This window comes from Nothoprocta perdicaria, unplaced genomic scaffold (genome assembly GCF_003342845.1).
Source record: "Nothoprocta perdicaria isolate Ctin4 unplaced genomic scaffold, notPer1 scaffold_228, whole genome shotgun sequence".
NCBI classification, from domain to species: domain Eukaryota; kingdom Metazoa; phylum Chordata; class Aves; order Tinamiformes; family Tinamidae; genus Nothoprocta; species Nothoprocta perdicaria.
Window position 1 is genome coordinate 882,970 of NW_020455450.1, and position 18,170 is coordinate 901,139.

Genomic DNA, 18,170 nt, shown 5'->3' on the forward strand with positions numbered 1-18,170 from the left:
TCAAAGGCTGGGCYGAGGCCTTGGAGCTGCTCCCTGTGGGCCCTGGGAGAGGTCGACGCGCTCGGGCTGGTGCCGGCTGGACCTGTCACCTCGAATTTGGAGCCCGGCTTCCTGCCGGGCCCGGCCGTCGAGCGGTCTGTCACCTGACACGTCGCATTAGGCTGGCGGCGGGTGAACGGCGCTCCGAAAATACCTTGTTGACTTAAAGCAAGCGCCGGCGACTAGAAATGCCACCTGCGGAAGATGCTTCCAGTGGAGTCATGCGAGACCAGGGCAGTGAYGGCTCCGTCCTGCCACCACAGCCCCCTGGGCACGGTTTGGTCCCCACCACCACCACCGCCACTCTGCAAGACGTTTCTAAGCACGGATGCAGGAGGGAAGCCCGCCGGGCCTCCATGAGGAGCCCTCTGAGCAAGGACTTTGCCCACCAGGTCTTGCTGCTCTGCTGGAGAGGCCTTGCAGATACACAACTCATCACACAACTCAACCCGGGCCTATGGCCTCTGCCTTGAAACGCTTTTGAGAGCAAGTAGCCCTGAAAACATCCGCGAGGACCAAAATTCATAGCAAGAAGAAAGGTAGAACTAGGGAAAAAACAGCAAAAATGGACTGATGACCAGCTCTGCCCTCACCCCATATGCTAAGCAGCCAAGAAAGTCCAGAAAGGCGACGTTTTTAGCGTAGTTACCAAAAGATGCGAAATAGGCGCCCACGTTTAATTGATGGCCTTGCTCACACCTGGGAAAACAGAGCGGTGCAGGGACGCAACGAGGGGACAGGGAAGAGGGTGGCGCGAAGAAAAGCCCCTTTCCAACCTCCAGGGAAAAGTGTGCGACAAAAGGTGGCCCTGCCAACACTGAGTGCCTCCAAAACCTGCTATTCCAGCGCTCGCGGGCTGCGCGGGAGGGGAAATGGAGCTCGCCGTCGCATTAAGCGGCAGATCGGAGCTCCCCGTGTTGAATTAGTGCCGGAAGATTTCTCCGACTCGAACATGTTCGAAATCACAGTTGGGTTACAGGAATCAATTAGGGCCAGATGGGGGGGTGTCGAAGTTAAACAATTTGCCTTATTGCGGGACTCGGCGCGATGGCAAAGGGTTCTTTACATTTTCATTTAGATTTAAAAACCACTCGAGTGCACCCTTTGTATAATTCATTCGAGGAACGGCGAGGGAACTACCGGGAGAGTACGAGATATATTGTTCGTCTCCGGAAGATAAAAATAAGAAGGGAAGGATTAGAGCAGAGACCCTCAGCCAGGGGAAAGCTGCCAAAACCCGGGCTGCCAACCCATTTTACGGTGCCATCCCGGGGCCTCGTGTTACTGGGATACATCCCTAAGCGCCGCTCCGTGGGAATTGCAGGGAGTTTTGCAGGACAAGCATGCCCGGAGGGAGCCGGTCACCTCCAAGCCCATGGGACAGGGATCCACGCAGCCTAAAATTCCCAGTGTTGTTGGGAACAAGCAAGGAGACCCGGCCAAGGTTAGTCGGGAAAGAGAAGTCCTCGCTAATACGCGTCGCGCCGCCGCAATAAAGCCGGGATTGAATTGCAGAACGTGGCTGCAGCTCTCGTTTGCCTCCGCCTCAATGTCGGGCTCCAGCAGGTCGGAATATCGTTAGCAATCCTGCCTGTGGAGGAGCGGGTGCGGAGCCTGGTGCTACTCGCTGCACGTTTCTCCTCGCACCCATTGCGGATTGGGGAAGGCCGGGGGGTTACTGGCATCAAGAGATTCCCAATGCTCCGTCTGAGATGCTTGGGCAAAGCAGCCGGAGTGGGAGCTTCCATAAGCGTCGCAGCCGATGGAACAACTTTAATCTCCAGCCTGGCTACTTTTCCAATTACCTCGTGTGCCTTTTGCCACTAAGTGTTTCGTAAGGGGAATCCGGGGATCCCCGAGGCGTCAGAAGAAGGGAAAGGGCAAAGACCCCGTTCAGCTCTGCAGCTGCGTGCGTGGGCTGACGCCGCGCGCTTCCCGCAGACGGGAGCAAAGGTTAAACRGAGCCCTCGGTGCCGAGGAGAGCTTGAAAGCGGAGATGTGCGCGGGAGTGCGAGCGGCGCGCGCCCAAAACCCAACGCAAGGCAAGGCCTGCGAGCACCGAAATCCACGGGGCGAGGCCGAGCTCAGTGGGAATGAGAAAAGGGGCTTTCATGCCTAGGAGGACTTGAGGAGCGCTCCGAGCTCCGCAGGAGGCACAGGGAACCCTGCATCCCTCTCCTCTGGCCTCTCCACACGACATAAAAGCAGTACGTGAAGGCGGAGGGCAAAGCCGAACAGAAGATAGAGCAGCATTCAAAGCCCATCCTAGCAATGGGAGGAAAAGGGGACGGGGAAGGAGGCTCCTTCCCTCCTTGGACCCCAAACAGCTCCGCTTTCCAGGAGCCAGCTCAGATCCGCACCTGCACAGGATACCGGGATGCTCAGCTCGGTTACACTTTCCTTTCCCTCCCCACCGGACTGGACTGGGGCTGAGGAGCACGGAGACGTCACCACGAGTCATCTGCCGTGGCCACGTTTRCGGCCGCGCGCGGGAAGGAGGCCGCGCGAAAACTCGGCCACGACGTGGCCTCCATCTGCCGCCAGCCTCCGAGTTGTGCATCGCTCCAGCAAACGCTGCCCTTTGGAGAGAAGAGCCCTGCTCCGTTCTCCCTTCTCTGTTATCATYGCTACAGCTGGACTCGTTCCTTTGTTCTTCGGCCAAATCCCGACTCCCGCAGATGGGAGCCCGAAGGCACTTGCAGCGCACTCGCCCTCCAGACGCCGGGAAGAGTCAGTCAACTAAATTTCACACCTGGAAACAAAGACCCCGGCAGAAGCTGGTACGGGGAGCCCTTCAGAGGAGACCCTTGATCATTCCGCAAGAAAGGCTGGAATAAATGACACGGAGGAACCGTATCTGGCGGATCCGCTTAGTGGCAACGACTTCATTTCGGGCGCGCGGCGCCGCCGGTCGCTGAGCCGCTTCACGGCTCGCTACATGAGCGCGTCCCTATCTCCCTTCAGACACCCCTCGATTCATTTGGCTTCATGCATTATYTAAGCCAGGTGCAATGCTGAAGAGCCGAGTCATCCGTTATCATCCCCAGGCGCTGCCGCCTGCCCGAGGAGGCTCCGTGCTCTCCGGAGCCTTCGCTCCGGCAGCAGGGCACACACGCGTCCCGACCCCCATGTAAATACAAGGATGTCCARGGGACCTCCCCGGTCCCTCTCGGAGCCGCCGGGTCCCGCCAAGCCCCCCAGGGTCAGTCACAGACCGGTAAATACCAAAAGCGAGCGCTTTTGTGCAAAGTTCAGCCTCTCTCTGGTGGTTTTTGCTTTCCCCCCCTGTAAAGCTCTGTCAATACCAACTGCGCTGCTCCTCCCGCCGCCTGGCTCGCGATGAGAGAAGCTGTTTGTTTTTCTCTTTAAGGGGATGAAGTCTTTTCCGCCGGTATTTTGCATGCCCGTAAGAAACGATTTACGGGATTGAGCGGCCGGGTCACGCGGTGCCCAGGGCCGGCTCCAGGAAAGGGAAGGAAAAGGTCAGACCGGGGTGCGATTCCGAGAGGTTTTTTGGGTTCTCAAAGGCAAAGGCTAAGCCYGTTTCAACAGGGAATCAACAGGGAGATCCAATGGGAGCTTATGGCACCTGCCCCTTTCCYGAGCTACCAACGGAGCCGTATCCGGAGCGGAAAAGCAGCTGAAACACGAGCCAGAAACCCAAATCCCCCCATCCTCACTAGGAAACCAGCTCCTCTTGCCAGTAAAAGAAGCAAAAGCTCCAGATTGGAAGCAGGGGAGAGGAATTTTCCTGCCATCAGACCCGTCCTCGTGCCCACGTGCGGCTCGGCTCCCGACAACACGTATTATTTTTGGTAAACAAAATAACAGGGCTTTGCTCGCTTCCCAGCGGGAGGAAGGGATGGAAGAGAACAGCAGAGACGTTGCTCTCCACAATAACAGCAGACAAMGCGACCAAATTCCTTCCCTGTATAAATCACCTCCTCGCTATCCGAGCTCCCCCACCATGGCCAGCAGAAAAGGCAACTTCCCATGTCATTTCTGCGACAAAAAGCCGAGCACGCAGCAATTTCCAAGCAAAATCGCTCTTTGCTTTGCCACAAGCCTCCTCCTTTTCGAAAACGGAGCAGGTTTCCTTGCAAAAAAATGGATCTCCCCAAGGGCTGGGTCATTTTCCAATTGCAAAATGCCCCCTGCCCCAAAAAAGCTTTGGAAAAGGCTTTGCAAACCGCATTTTAACAGGGCTGCCTCTAGAGAGCGCGTTTCTGCAGAGCCGGACGTGCAAGYGCGCCGGAGCAAAGGAAGGGAAGGGAAAACACGGTGACAAAAGGAAGGCAAAGAAGTCACTAGGAAGAGAGCAAYGCAAGAGCTGCCCGGTGGGGACGCAACGAGAGCGGGCCGGGCTCCCGCGCGCTTCCCTGTTTGCTTAATGCAGGACAGGCACCCGCAGGAGAGGCTGCTGGAAGCAGGAATTGTGCAAATTTGCAGGAGATGTTAGAGCTGCAAGCGGCAGGACATCCTTCTTCCTCACCACTTCACCACTTGCTATTCCTGAAGTAGAATTATGATTCTTGCGGCTCCCGCTTTCCCTTGCTGGAACATCCCTGCCTGCCACYTCCTGCATTTCTGGCTGCTGGTTACAGAAGGAAACAAGAGCAGGATATGGGAGAGGGGGATTGTCCAAGAGCTCACCTTGCCCGGGCACGCACCTGCCAAACCAAGCCAAATTCCCCGCGGAGACGGGAGAGCGGGAGCATCCAGGGCAGCTCCGTAGCGCTGCTCCCGGCTTCACCTTGCAAATAAATAGCTCTGAACTGCAGCCAGCAGCAACGGGGGCTCTCAGAGACATTATCTGGAAGCAGTCACTAGAATGCACCTCAAAGTCTCATTAATCATCCCGCCGCTTACACTACTTCTTAATGGCTTTTATGGCTTATCCTTTGAACGCCAACAAAGAGTGTGATTTCTCCCGGCTTATTCTATTAAACAGGAATCAATATCTAATACAAATGTGCCGACGGTGGGATATTCGGACGGGCCGCGGAGGCTCCTGCCGAGCCTTTCCTTCCCGAGAGGAGGAGGGAAACCGGGATGTCGCTTGGATTACGCGGGGCTGGCACGTGCTGTTATGGGAATAGGACCCCAAACAGCCACAGAGAGCAGCATTAAGCACCGCAGAAACCCATTCTGTTGTACTAATAGGAAAGGAGATTGGTATTTGTTAAAAACCACTTAAAAGGTTTGGAGCGCGCTTGCCGTGCCCCGCGTGGGAACACGCTGCTAAGGAAAAGGCAATTTACCTGGTGGAAACAGTTAAGGAAATCCAGCCTGCAAACATCGGTGGGGAAAAAGGGGCTAAAGACGAGGACGTCGCTGCGGGGCTTGGGGCACTTTGCAACCCGGAGCCTGCGGATCCGTCCTCGCGCAAGCGGCGCTTCCCAGATTAACTCCCGGCACGCTCGGGAGAAGGAGAGGGAAGAGGAAATACGAGGACCCTTCGAAATGGCAGCAGGTCGAGGCGGCCAGGGACGTGGCCTTTCCGCCAGCCCCGGTTCTTTATTTCCACAGCCCTTTTGCAGGGAGCGGCGCTCGGCTGGCGCCGCGGCGCCGAGGTCGCCGGAGCTAATGAGGAGRGGAGCAGGGCCACGCGCGGGACTTGGCCTTTGTCCCCGCAGGAGAGGGGAAGCACAGGGGCTGCACTCCCTCCTCTGCGCTCTTTTCTTTACCAAAAACCACCGTCGACAACAGCGCCTTGCTGGCAAAACAAGCCTCTCTCTCCCTGCGCCTCCTCCTTATCCTCTCCCTCTTTTCCCCCCATCTTTTCCTAGTCTCCCTCCTTCGCGCTCGTCCAGCTGGACAGCAAKTGTCAACGCGGGAGGTGACACCACCCGAGGAGCGCGCGTGGCCGTCACGGATCCGCACCGGCATCCGCCCTCCGAGCGGAGCGCGGGGCTGGAGCGGGATCCCTCCGCCCGCGGGCTGCGCCGCGGTCATTTTTGTGCAGAGATCTGCAAGAGGAATATTAAGCTGGGTCTGGATGCAGCAGCCGCGCGCGAGATTTATGAAGGATGAAAGGAGGAAGATTGTGAGGCAGAGCGTCATCCTAAAATAACTGCTGAGTCCGAAAGGGTATAAAAGACCTGTCCGTAAGCCAGTTTGTCATCAGCAGTCAATAAAAAAGCAAGGAGCGTGCCGAGGACTCCATGGGCAGCGTCCCCGTTCTCCACAGCCATAAAGCCACGAGGGCCACCTGGACACACGTGCCATTAATGGGCRAGCACCTGCAATTGCTCTGGCTCTTCCCTGTCCCCAGACACGACACGAGCATTGCTAGGACTCAGCTGCCGCTGGAAGAACGGCTCAACAATTCCGTATGGGACAGCAGAGAATTCAACGTCCAAGCCATGGGGAGGAAGGAGGCTGTCACGTCTACAAAAGCCAACTGGGGCAGCACCAGAGCCCTAGACCTTCCCTGCCAGATGCCTGGGAGAACCTTGGTTTTCCCACCTCAGCCCTAACTGGTTTTAAAGGMGGCTGGTGGCTTTCCATGGGTGTATTCCAGCCGCTCCCTCGCCTCCTCGCTCGCACCCCCAGCGCTTCATCAAGTCAGCTCCGAGATGCCTCGCGTGATGGAGAGCACGGCGCGGGCATCCCCATCCCTCAAACRGGAGGAATTCTCTCCGTGCACCATCACTCATTCCCTAACAGCCGGATCCCGCGCGCTCCGGGTGCTGCCCGCCTCCCCAGCGCCAGCGTCCCCGCGTCCTCGCGCGCTCCTCTCCATCTCCTTTCCCCCTTAACCTCCCGCTTGGAAAGAGCCGGGCCATCCCTCCTCATTACTAATCACATCAGCCGCCCGCCAAACACTCTGGGGCCACTTGACTATTAACAGGGCACTGAGCGCGCGGCGAGGAGGACTTATTAATAACTAATAAGAGTGATAGATGGGGGGAAAGGCGCAGGCTCTCTGGCACACGTACCCRCGTCAGGGACTACAGCTAATTTGAAATAATAATAACAATAATAACAACTCTCCCAACCCACAAGCTGGGGGACGCAGAGCTCGGCCACGGCTGGCCATAAATTTCCAACAATTTTAGCAGGAGAGAGGCTTGGAGATTAAAAATAACTAAGTCGAGCCCCTCGCAGACGAAGGCGCCCGCAGAGGTCCTGGTGAGAAAAGTCGCAGCTGAATCTTTTATAATAATATCAATCAAAATTAAAAATGCATGGGCTGCTCAATTTTTAAAGCACCTTAAATTAATCTTTAAACACAACTATTTTGCTTAAACCGAGGGCTCTGGGCAGCCCGYGCGTGGTATCCCTGCCTATTCCCAGGGGCCAGGTACCTGGAAGAGGTCTAATAAGTAAGTAAATAACATACATCCYGCACAATTCCCTCGAATCGGGCGAGGGGCAAACACGCAGAATCCAACACAAAATGCTAAATTAACTCAACAGCACAAACGACTTAACTGTGCAGTGCGGCAGGCCCCGTAGATCGTCTTAAAGCAGCAAAATCCGCTGGGCTTGGAGCAGATAAAGGGAATAACTATTACACCAGGAGATCGGGGCCGTACGAGAGGAAAGGAGCCGATGTCCCAACGCAGTCTCATGTCGCGACATTCCTGACGGCATCGCTCYCATTGGATGTAAAGAGGCTCCTATGGGTCGGCGGCGCTTGGATAATAATGACTGTTCTCATGGCAAGCGTTCTGTTAAATAACCTGGGATTATTGTGGTGTGCTATTGCGTATATACAATGGCGTTTCCAAAAAATAATAACAATTATTTCAGGGCTGATGGATGCTTGAAAGTCTTGGCCGTCTCCTAAGATCTGCTCCATCCTCGGAAGCCACTCTGGGATCTGGTTCTCCGTCCTAGGGATGGACTCTCCTCTCTCCCCAGCATCCTCCCTGCGCGGCTACTGCTGCATCCTTTAATTAGTGCATCCTGATGCCTGTTTTGCCCCTTTACAGCATTTTTAAGATGATTACCACGTTTTGGAGCCCGAATTGCACAGGTTTCGCTGCATTAAGCGCATCAGCCGCTCGTCCTCGGCTGCTCACGCGCCGTCCCCGCTCCAGGTCCTGCCTGTCCCTGAGCATCTCCCGGGCATTTCAAGGAGAGCYGCGTAGCCTCCGGCACAGCCTCGGGGAAGGCGCTTGGAACCGGGAGCTTTTCCAAGCGCAGACTCCGGGCAGAGCTCGCCCAGAGGCCAGCAAAGCGCTGCGGGATCCCGTCTCCCACGGCCGCTTCCCTCATTTCTCCCAAATCCATAGGCCCGGGATGCACACGACGGTACCGAGCAGCCGCAGGGCAAGTTAAAACCAGCAATYGGAGGAAAAAATGAAGCGAACTTAACCCTACACGCTGCTACAACATAAATAACAGCAATCTCTCACTCGGAGATACAACAAAACGCCCGCTTGGTACTCAAAAAATATTTAAAATTCATACCTGCGTTGGGAAATTATTCAGCAAAACTCTAATTACTTATCAAAAGCAGCGGTGGTATTTTTAAGGAGAGGGAGTGCCCATAAATACAGAGCCATAAATAAGCTGCTACTCAGTAGCACGAATTAATTCGTATTTAATTGCTAGGAATTGCTATCAATTACTAAACATTCCTTGCAGAATCGGCAAATTCTTTTAAGGACGGTCTCCATTGCTCATTGGAAGTCATTTTTTGGGTCGCTTCGCCCAACTTCTTTCGCTTCCCGGCTGCCGTGGCACGTAGGGGATATGGATCCGCGAGCTTCCCGGCCGAGCATGGATCTGGGATGCTCCCAATGGCAAAGAATGGAATGCCGGAATGGAATTCCAGCAGTTGGAATGCTGCTCTTGATCTCCATCAATCCAACATCTTAGCATTGCTCCAACCCCAGTGCCCTTGGAAGGGGGCACGTGGCATCCACAAAACCACCCRCGCATCTCCTGCTTGGAATACCAGGCCTTCCGTGTCCAATCCATCATATCCGACGCAGATCTTTTATCCCGAAGTGTTGTCGATGAGCATTTAATTTAGTGCTAATTAGACAAATATTGCATGTTAAACACCCATCGATTCCGAAGAGGCGGCRAGCGCGGCGGGCTGCGGACACGCTGGGTTAGGGCTGGGACGCGGCACCGCTTCTAATCACGGGCTGCTAATTAACGCCCAAGACCTCCTAGCTTGGGTTATCACTGCAGATTCTGGAGCACCGTAAGCTAATGAAATATCCACCGGTTATTTAAGGCATATAGACTTAGCAGCCAGGCGGTAGATCCACATGCTAAGAGTATAGCTAAGAGTATAGACTGCASCAGCCTTGGTGGCTTGCAAGGGACCACACGGGGACCGTGCTCCTCCATCAGCACCYGGGGATGTCAGGCGAGACAGCCCCTAAAGTGGCGCCCCAGTCAATACCGGAGACGTGCCCCGCTTCTCCCTCAGCCACAAGGCTTGTTACGCTGTCACGGGGAGGAAATTAGATTAGTCTGACACAATTTATTCTTGACACCTCTAGGCTGGCTGTTGCACCGCTTCTTGTTATCTTCTAGGCGATCACACATACGCACACACACTTAAAAAAAACCCATTCCCCTTGATTATCCGCTCCAGAATCTGTCTTGGGATTGAAGCGGAGCGGTCAGGGGTTTCTAAAGGCCAGGTATCCTCCGTTTCTAAACACTATATTCGCCCTTTTGCAGCGGCCTGGAGCCTGGTCTCCAGGATAACCGGTGGCCACGGACTTGCTCAAGCAAGATGGTACCTGCGAGGTGGTAAATATGGGAACAAGATTGAGAGGCGGAAAAGAGCCCGGGGTGAAAAGAGGCCGAAATGGTGCACGGCAGCGGCATCTCCACATTGCCGGCATGGCCTCGCAGGAGAGACGATCTGCTTCCCCCCGCAATCATTCCATGGGAAGCCCTGGATGATGCACTTTAATTAAGTCCGAGCATCCCTCCCACAGGAGCCGGGGAGGAGAGGGGACCAGCGGGGTAATTACCATGCAGCTAGSAATATTAAATAAAACTGGCCCTCCCCGCAGTTACAACCCCCCCAAAAAGAGCCGAACTAATTGATTTAATGCCAAGGAGCACGGAAGCAGCACGGGGAGGGTGCCGGAAAGCGGGACCCGATGTGACGTGAATGCTAACGGTGCCCCATGGAGCTCGGTGTCTCCTTGGGAATGGAGGTTTTTCCCTCCACCTGCATCCCTGGCGCTCCRGGAAGGGCCTTTAAATCTCGCCCTTAACCGTGTTAATTGAATTAAATGCAACAACACCGAGAAGTGGCCTCCTCGTTCAAGGGGCAAAGGCGGAGGCTCCCTGCTCCGCTAGCGGCTCCCTTCCTCCTTCTGCAGTGAGGCCTTGCTTCTTTATGCTCTTTGGAAAGGGTTGTGCTCTTTAGACAGGAAAAATAGGGGGAAAAAAAACCCCATCTGATAAAGTGGGTTATAAAGGCGGTGCTGGTAATAACCGGAGAGCGGCRAGGCCGGTGCGGAGGCAGCAGAAAGTGCTGCAGGGAGGCGATATCCGAGTGGGATTAACCCATGGAGCGGGGAACGGCGCTGGATGTCACCCTGTAATGGCCCAAAAGGAGCAAGGCTGTCCCCAAAACATGGGGCAAAACCCCTCGGACATCACTCGCTTCCCATTAAAACGGGAAATAAAGTGTCGCCAAAACCATCCATCCCGAGCAGGACGCGTCAGAGGGAGCCACCCCGGCAGCATAACACATTTCTTTCCATCAGCCTCCATTATTATCCCATTAAAGCTCACAGAATAAAGGGTCAAGTGCCCAGGATTCCCTCCCTGCCCCTCGGGTGGGAAAGGAGCATTCCCTGTGGAATTCCAGGCAGGTTTCCCCCGGCACACGGCGTCGGTTCCCTTTTTTACGAGCCTTCATTGTTATTACCACCTATTCCTTTTTACATTCCTGCCAAAATACCAAACATTAATCTCCCTCGCTCCCCGCAGGCAAAACATGGGTAATTGGATTTATATGGGTTAGAAATTTGTTAGATTTTTTCCCCCCCCTTTTCCTTTTCTTATAAATAGATATACGCACGAACACACAGCAAAATAAATAAATAAGGGAGCGGGTCCCAGCACAGTGGCTGGAACCAAAACCCCGTCAGTCTCAGGTATCCTCCAGTCCTGTTGCCAACTGGCTGGGCTGATAATCACTGATTTAAGAACTTGTACCCAAACTTCCCCAGTTTCCCATTACATTCCCCCAGGAATGGAGGTATCTTGGAGGGCTGGTCTTGCCTCTTTTCCATTTTTGCTCCCTTTCCCTTCCCTGCTCCTGCTGTTTCCTCCTTCCCTTCCCAGCTCCTTCTCTTCGAGACCCATCTGATCATGGGCAAAACAACCAATTCRGACCCGATCTGGGAAAACGGTGGCAGGAAAACAGGAGCTGGGGATGCGGAGCATCCGGACCAGCATTGGTCCGGACATTGGCATTCCGGACCCRGCCGTGAAGGGCTCTGCCTCTCAACGAGCACAAGACTTAACACATCCCAGCAAACCTGCGATAAACAACCCATTATCGGCCTTTCTCAGAGCCCTTTTTTTTTTAAATTAATAAAAGAAGAGGTTAACAGAGACCGTCCTAGCCCTCGGTGCCCGTTTGCGAAGGAGGAAAAAGAAGCGACAGCCACGGAATCAGATATTCCTTATGAGCTGTCTGCTTGCTGGCACTATCTACAGATTATCGCTTAAAACAATATGTCCAGCTGTTGTGGGAAGCATCCATGTTTTGGGCTTGCAGGGAAAGAAAAAGAAGTGGAGAAATGGCAGGGGAAACAGCTGGGAGAGCAGCCAAGGCGATGGGGAAACGTGGGGAAAAGGGGCTGGAAGAGCATCCTTATCCCACAGACAGGCAGCAATAGCTGGATGCAATGCGGGGGGATCTACGCGGCTTGCAAGAAGTGCTCCCATCCTTGTGCAGTGCAGTGCAGGGGCGCCTGGGCTCCCCCAATTAGCAGGCCCGTTAATTACGGCCATCAAGAGCAGGGAAGACAAGTTAAATAGCAGCTACCTCGGGAGAAATGACTGCGCCAGCCGGGAGGAGCCAAATGCCAGGATCCGGGGCTGCAATTTCCCCGCGTCGCCAATTAGGGCTCCCGCACGCTTCACCTTGGAAACGGCAGGTATATATTTAGCTCTGGAAAACTTTATTTTTGGGGGGGRAAAACAGAACAAGGTTTGGAGGAGCCGTGCTTTGCTAATCCCAAAAATGTAAGCATCGGCACCCAAAAAAACATGGCAGCCTCTTCCTGCTTCCCAAGGATTTTCCCTCCAAATGGACGTACGGAATAATAGAGGAAACGGTGGAAAAAAATCCTCTCTTTTCTTGTCTCTCCAGACCCGCGTCCAACTGCTATCTCACTGAGGCCTCATCACGTGCTGGGGTATGGACTGCAGCAGATTACTATTAAAAAAAAGCAGCATTGTCAGAAATAATTAAACCTATAATTGCAAAAATAAATGGAGAAGCTTCATCTCGCCATGTTTTACTCTGCCTTTCTCTTTTTAATTGGAATTGTTCTCGTCCTCGCTAATTGAACAAAATTCAGCRAGTCGCCGAGTCCTCTGTGCAAATTAGTGCGAGGCCCGTGGACTTTTGGTCTTTTTTATAGGGAAACAACAGGATGGGCTGAGGTTTGGTGAGGGATGAAGGGGGAATGAGGTAGCTTGAAAATATGTTTTTAAATACGGGGGGAAACGGTGCATCTGCATTGCTAAGCTTTGCAAAACCAAGCCTGCGTCTGCCGCTTCTTGCGCAAAATCCTCGCCCCTTACGCCTGTCTCACGCCGGCTCCCGCTCCTTGTGCTAAAAAAAAATTGCCGATATTCCTTAAATACAGATAACACCATAAAGGCTGCAAATTCGGAGCAGCTGTTGGTTTATGGCTTTATGAACTGTACTGCTGCCTGCTGTAAAAGGGTGCGCTGCTCGCGGCGCAATCTGCTCGCCTGCGCATCCCTCTCCCCGCGACGCTCCGGGATTTGCCGCAGCCCTTGGACGCTTCCATCGAAACTAAACACATATTTTGGATAAAACAGCAAGGGAGGTCGATTCTCGCCCCAATAGGGACCTATTGGGTCTCYGGCATCCCGGGCTGGCACGCAGCAGCTCTGCGCGCATCCAAGTGCATGGAAAGCTCCAAAAGGAGCAGCTTAAGTCCCGTTTCCCGACCAAATCCCAGCTGGGAAATAAAACTGTGAGCTTTTCCAGGCTCCCTTTGGGTGCCCAAGGTGAGGGTGCTGCTGTCTGTGTCCCATGCGGTGCAATATTGGGTTCTGCCGCTTCGCTGCAGCAGGGCTCAGCCTCCGAGCCTGGTGTTATTTTTAAGAGTAGACGCAAGGATTTGCAAAACACCTCGAGCTCCTGGGAGCGGAAAGGTGCAGAGCTACCAAAAYCCCCATGAATTCTCCGCAATTGCTAAATAAAACACGGGGATCTGCTGTCCCAGGCGGCCTGGAAGTTGCCTGCGGACGGAGCCGTGCTTCCCRCAGGGATGGCACGGAGGCTCCCTAGGGAGAAGGGAGGCGGCGGCGCACGTGCGGATGCGCCACGGCCGGGCGGTGCGGAGGGACTYGGAGGGGAAGGTGAGAGGCTCCAATGCTGCCCCCGCTACAGGGCCGACTGCTCCGCAAACATCTCCCAGGAAAAAGAGGCCAAAAGCTCCAAAAAAAACATATCCAAGTCAGCCCTCTGCTGGTGCAGCCCTGGCAAGGAGCACAGGCTTCTGCTCGAGTCCATCCCTACGCATCACCGGGGCAGAAACGCAAAAATATATATGTATATATATGTCTCAGCACTAGCTGGGCATGATCTGCTGCTGTATTTTATGGGAGCATCCCGAAAGGCACCGACGCATCGTGGATCCACCTGTAACACGCTCGGAAAATGATGCTCCCATGCACCGGGGGATGCTCTGACGGATGGGGGGATGCTCTGATGGACCAAGGGATGCTCTGATGGACCGGGGGATGCTCTGAAGGACCAGGGGATGCTCTGATGGACCGGAGGATGCGCTGACAGACCGGGGGATGCTTTGATGGACCAGAGGATGCTCCCACGGACCAGGGATTGCTGCACCGGAGCGCATCCCTCCTCCCCGGCACATCCCGCCCCGGCACGCGGCGCGAGGCCGAGCATCCATCAGGCTGCGCGAGCCGCTTCCCGGGAGGCAAGCGATTGATCCGGCCCCGGCGGCTCCGTGCGGGGACTGCCGAGCAGCGGCGGGAAGGCGCCGCGGGCTCCGCGGGACAACTCGGCTCCGGCGCCCGCGCGTCCCGGCCCGCAGCCGCGCGTCCCRCGGGGCTCCTACCTGAGCGTGGCGCTCTCCCCTTGCCGCACCGTCACGTTGTCCATGGCTTTGGGGAAGGCGGCATCTCCGCTGCGCACGGGCACTCCTGCGGGCACAAGGAAGAGGAGCCTGAGCGCCAGGGCGAGCAGGCGGCGGGCGGGCAGCGGCGGGCGCCCRCCGGGCCCCATGGCGCTCGGCGCAGCCCCCCGGCGCTCAGCGCGGCCCCCGCATCCGGAGCGGCCGCACCGACACGGCGACGAGGAGGAGGAGGAGGAGGAGGAAGAGGAGGAGGGAGGAGGAGGAGCGGGAGATGAAGGTCACGGCGCGCTGCCTGCTCCCGACGCTGCCGGAGGACGCGGCTGGGCACGCGCCGTGGCGGAGCTCCCGCAGCAAAAGTTTATAGCCCACGGAGGAAGCCGTAAGTGGCGCCCGCAGGAAGGGGAGGGCAGCCGGGAAAAGGAGCCGGCGGGGCTGCCCGCTTCCCGCCCTATATATGGAGACTTATGGCTATAGGTGTCTAAAAGAGCAGGGGAAAGGATGGCCAGGCAAAAGAGCAATCCCGCTGCCGGAGGGCCGCTTCCCTGCGGAGCATCCCCGGCGGGATACAGGGGGACAAGGATGCGGCCCCGGCATCGCAGGGTTGTCATGGCAGCGGCTCCATGCCGCATCCCGCACATCCCGACGCACATGCAGCGGGGGGAACCAGGGCTGCGAGTGGCACCGTCGGGAAGCAGAAATTGCCCCTTGGGACCACGGAGAGGGACAACCTGCTCTGGCCAAAATCCCCGGCTTCCCATCCCACTGACCGCACCGGGACACCGAGCTCCGGGTCTAGGGTGCCCTGGGTGGGCACAAAGAGCAAAGAGAGGGGGGAAAAAGAGCCTCGTGCCTCGGAAGCGCCTCGGCGGGTATATATAGAGCGTCTGCACCCGGGGCTATAGGATTTTTAACTAATGTCTGTCTGCGCCGCTGTCTCCTCCTCCCTCTCCTCCCACCTGCTTTCTCTCCCTCCTTCCCTCCATCTGTCCCTACCCCTTTCCTTCTGACCACCTTTCCTCTTGCACACTTGCAGCTGCTGWTTTTCCCCGGCGTGTTTGGGAATCGCTCCCAGCACCTCTTCCCCCGCATCCCGCCCCGCTCTTCCCAGCTGTGCCGCAAACCCACCCCAATAGCTTTTATCCCCAAATGGAACGTCCCCAAGTGCCACGGGAGCCGCTTGCCCCTTCCCAGCCCTGTCCAGAGCTCCAAAATCCTCCGTTTCCCCCCAAAATCAAACCGCGGGTCTCTCTCAGCAAGGGAAATAGGAGCGGGACACGCCGACACCACGCAGCCATATTCAAGCACAGAACGAGGCTTCCTCTAGTTGCTAATTCCAGTCCGAGCACCTCTTGGAATAGGTTTATGGAGGTTTTATTTATCGCCGACGCCTCGATGATAAAACGAGGCCACTGCGAGGCCTTTTTGTCCTTTCCTTTTTCCCTTTTTTCTCCCCTTTGCAGGAAGGAGAGGGGCTGGGATGGGAAACAAATGAAGGGCTCGCGCGCTGACCCTGGGCCTCCACTGCGTTGCAGACTGCGGGGTGATTATTTTATAATAGCCGATAGCATCTGTGATTTAATGCAGCTGCTGGAAATTAGCAAGGACTCCACCGAAAGCGTCCCAGTCACTCACGATAACAGGCTAATAAATCATTCCCCCGGTGCTCCGTGGCATTTATGGTTCTATTTTAGAGATGCAAAGCCTAGACGCGGCGCCTCGCCTCGATTTGTTTTTATTTATACTTTTAATAATGCAATTAAATAAATAAATTTAGCGTGTGGCAGCCCGGTTGCCAAAAACGGCACCGACGAGAGCTCCCCCTGCATGACTTCCCTTCGTTATTTTTTTCCCYGCTAGCCAATTAAAGGGAAAACAAATGGCTCCGAGATGCTGCTTTAAGCACAAGGGCGAAATTCCTGCAGCACTAAAACCTCAGGGATGCAGGAAGGGGGAAGAGGGATGCAGGCTGGGGTGCTTTGATTCCTTTTGTTGTATTTCCCCCCATCCCATCCCATCCCATCCCATCCCATCCCATCCCATCCCATCCCATCCCATCCATCCCAGCACCCTGGTACCCATCCCAAGGTCAGCTGCATCTCGGGTTGCAAAACAAGCAAAAGGCCCCGTCGCCTCCCCTCCACGCCGGAACATTTCCAATTAACAACTGCGGGAGCTAATTTATTGCATAGCCATGCACTAAACTCCGGTGTGGGGGAATTTGGAAGGACCAGCACCCAATGAGGACGGTACAAACGCCACGGGAGCCGCGTCGCGTGTCTGCCGGCTCCGCTGAGAACGCTCCCAGCATTTTCCTCACATCCTCACTTTTAACTAGAGTTACAGTCGGAAAAATTACTCTGCATACTCTGCCACCCCAGAGGACTCATATTCCTTCGCCTGAGCTGACAGTTCCCGACCAGATCTGCCTAATGTACAAGTTGGGAGATAGGGCGGCTCATCCCACCCCCTAAAACTGCCAGCCCTGCAAATTCCTCGGGAATCCGAGCGCTCATCCCTCTCCTCCTGCTCCAGCGAGGATACACGGAGCAGGAGAGCTTTCCTTACCATTATTACACTACATTATTATGCAAAGCACTTTCCTTACTATTATTTTTATGACCATTGCAGGCATAATGGGTCAAAAAACRCAGGAAGGCAACAGGTATCGGAGGCGGTTTGCCGAAAATCTCCACATTATTCCCCAAGACCACCAGCACGCGGGAGACTAAACTGCTAAATTATTCCAGGCCTTAAGGGCCTGCTGAGGTGCAGATCRTCTTGTTGATGGGGAAGGCAGAAGTGGGAAGCAAGAAATGACCCTATAATGGGCCTCAATCCAGCCTCCCTTCTCCGATACCACCTTTGGAGAGCTAGAAATCCGCCTCCGAATCCCTCAGGCTATTCCACGATCACTGCCTGAGGCAAGCTCTTCCTTTGCAGCTAGGCAGGGCTCTTTTGCAGTCGCATATTTAGTTTATTACTATTATTTTTAACCGTAGAGCCGTTTTATTAATATTAATAAACCCGCAGAAAGCACTAATTTCCCACATCGTTTTCCTAATGAGCCCCGTTGCACCGCAAGCATCACCTGAGGAGCCGCATCCCGCACGGATGCTCCTGCCCCAGGAGGCAGCGGGAAGGATATTCCCTTCCCCGGCAGTGACGTGGCCGGGAGACACATTAAGTTACCAGGACTTTTGCAGAGGAGATCGCCCGCATCATATTTGTATTCGTTTTCATGAACTCCCCATAAAAGTCACTACCTGAACACAATCTGCTAATTAAATTCCACTCAGGAAGGCATTTGCACCTCAGATTAGCAGTGTCCTCGCCCGCTTTTTTTTTGCCACTAACGCACTAATAACATCTTATTTATCTTCCAAATGAATTCCGCTAGGCTTACCATTAAATTGGGGATATTCACAAGCACAAACGAGCCCGACGTGAAAGGAGGGCGAGTAATTCCAATGGGATGGAAACCATGGATCTGTTCTACCTCTTTTGCACCACTGGTAAAAAATAAAACGTGCCCGAGGGTTGACAGCTCCAGGGAGCAATATGCTCCCTGCAAAAGAAGCAGGATCCGGGTCTATAGGATGCTCAGTGCCTTATCTTGACCCCTCTAAACCCAAAATTCGGGATGTGCTTTCCCAGGTGCTCCTGCATCCACCCAAATGCCGCCTGCAGCACCTGCCTTGGGAAACGGGCATTGAATTTAAAGGATTTGTCCGTGGAAAAGAGGGAGGAGGTGGGAGAGAGACTTTCTTGCTCATGAATCCTGCAGGTGCCAGCAGGAGGGATAATGGAGGGGAGGCCGAGCAG

General features: G+C 55.0%; 1 protein-coding gene across 1 annotated transcript in view; it reads right to left on the reverse strand.

Annotated features, from left to right (window-relative positions):
* LOC112947253 (opioid-binding protein/cell adhesion molecule homolog) overlaps positions 1-14,497 on the reverse strand; it is a 44,439-nt gene extending 29,942 nt beyond the window's left edge. Inside the window, exon 1 of the mRNA XM_026039301.1 lies at positions 14,331-14,497. Coding sequence (XP_025895086.1) covers positions 14,331-14,497 — 167 coding nt within the window. The remainder of the gene's footprint in view (positions 1-14,330) is intronic.
* Between the last annotated feature and the right edge of the window lie 3,673 nt (positions 14,498-18,170).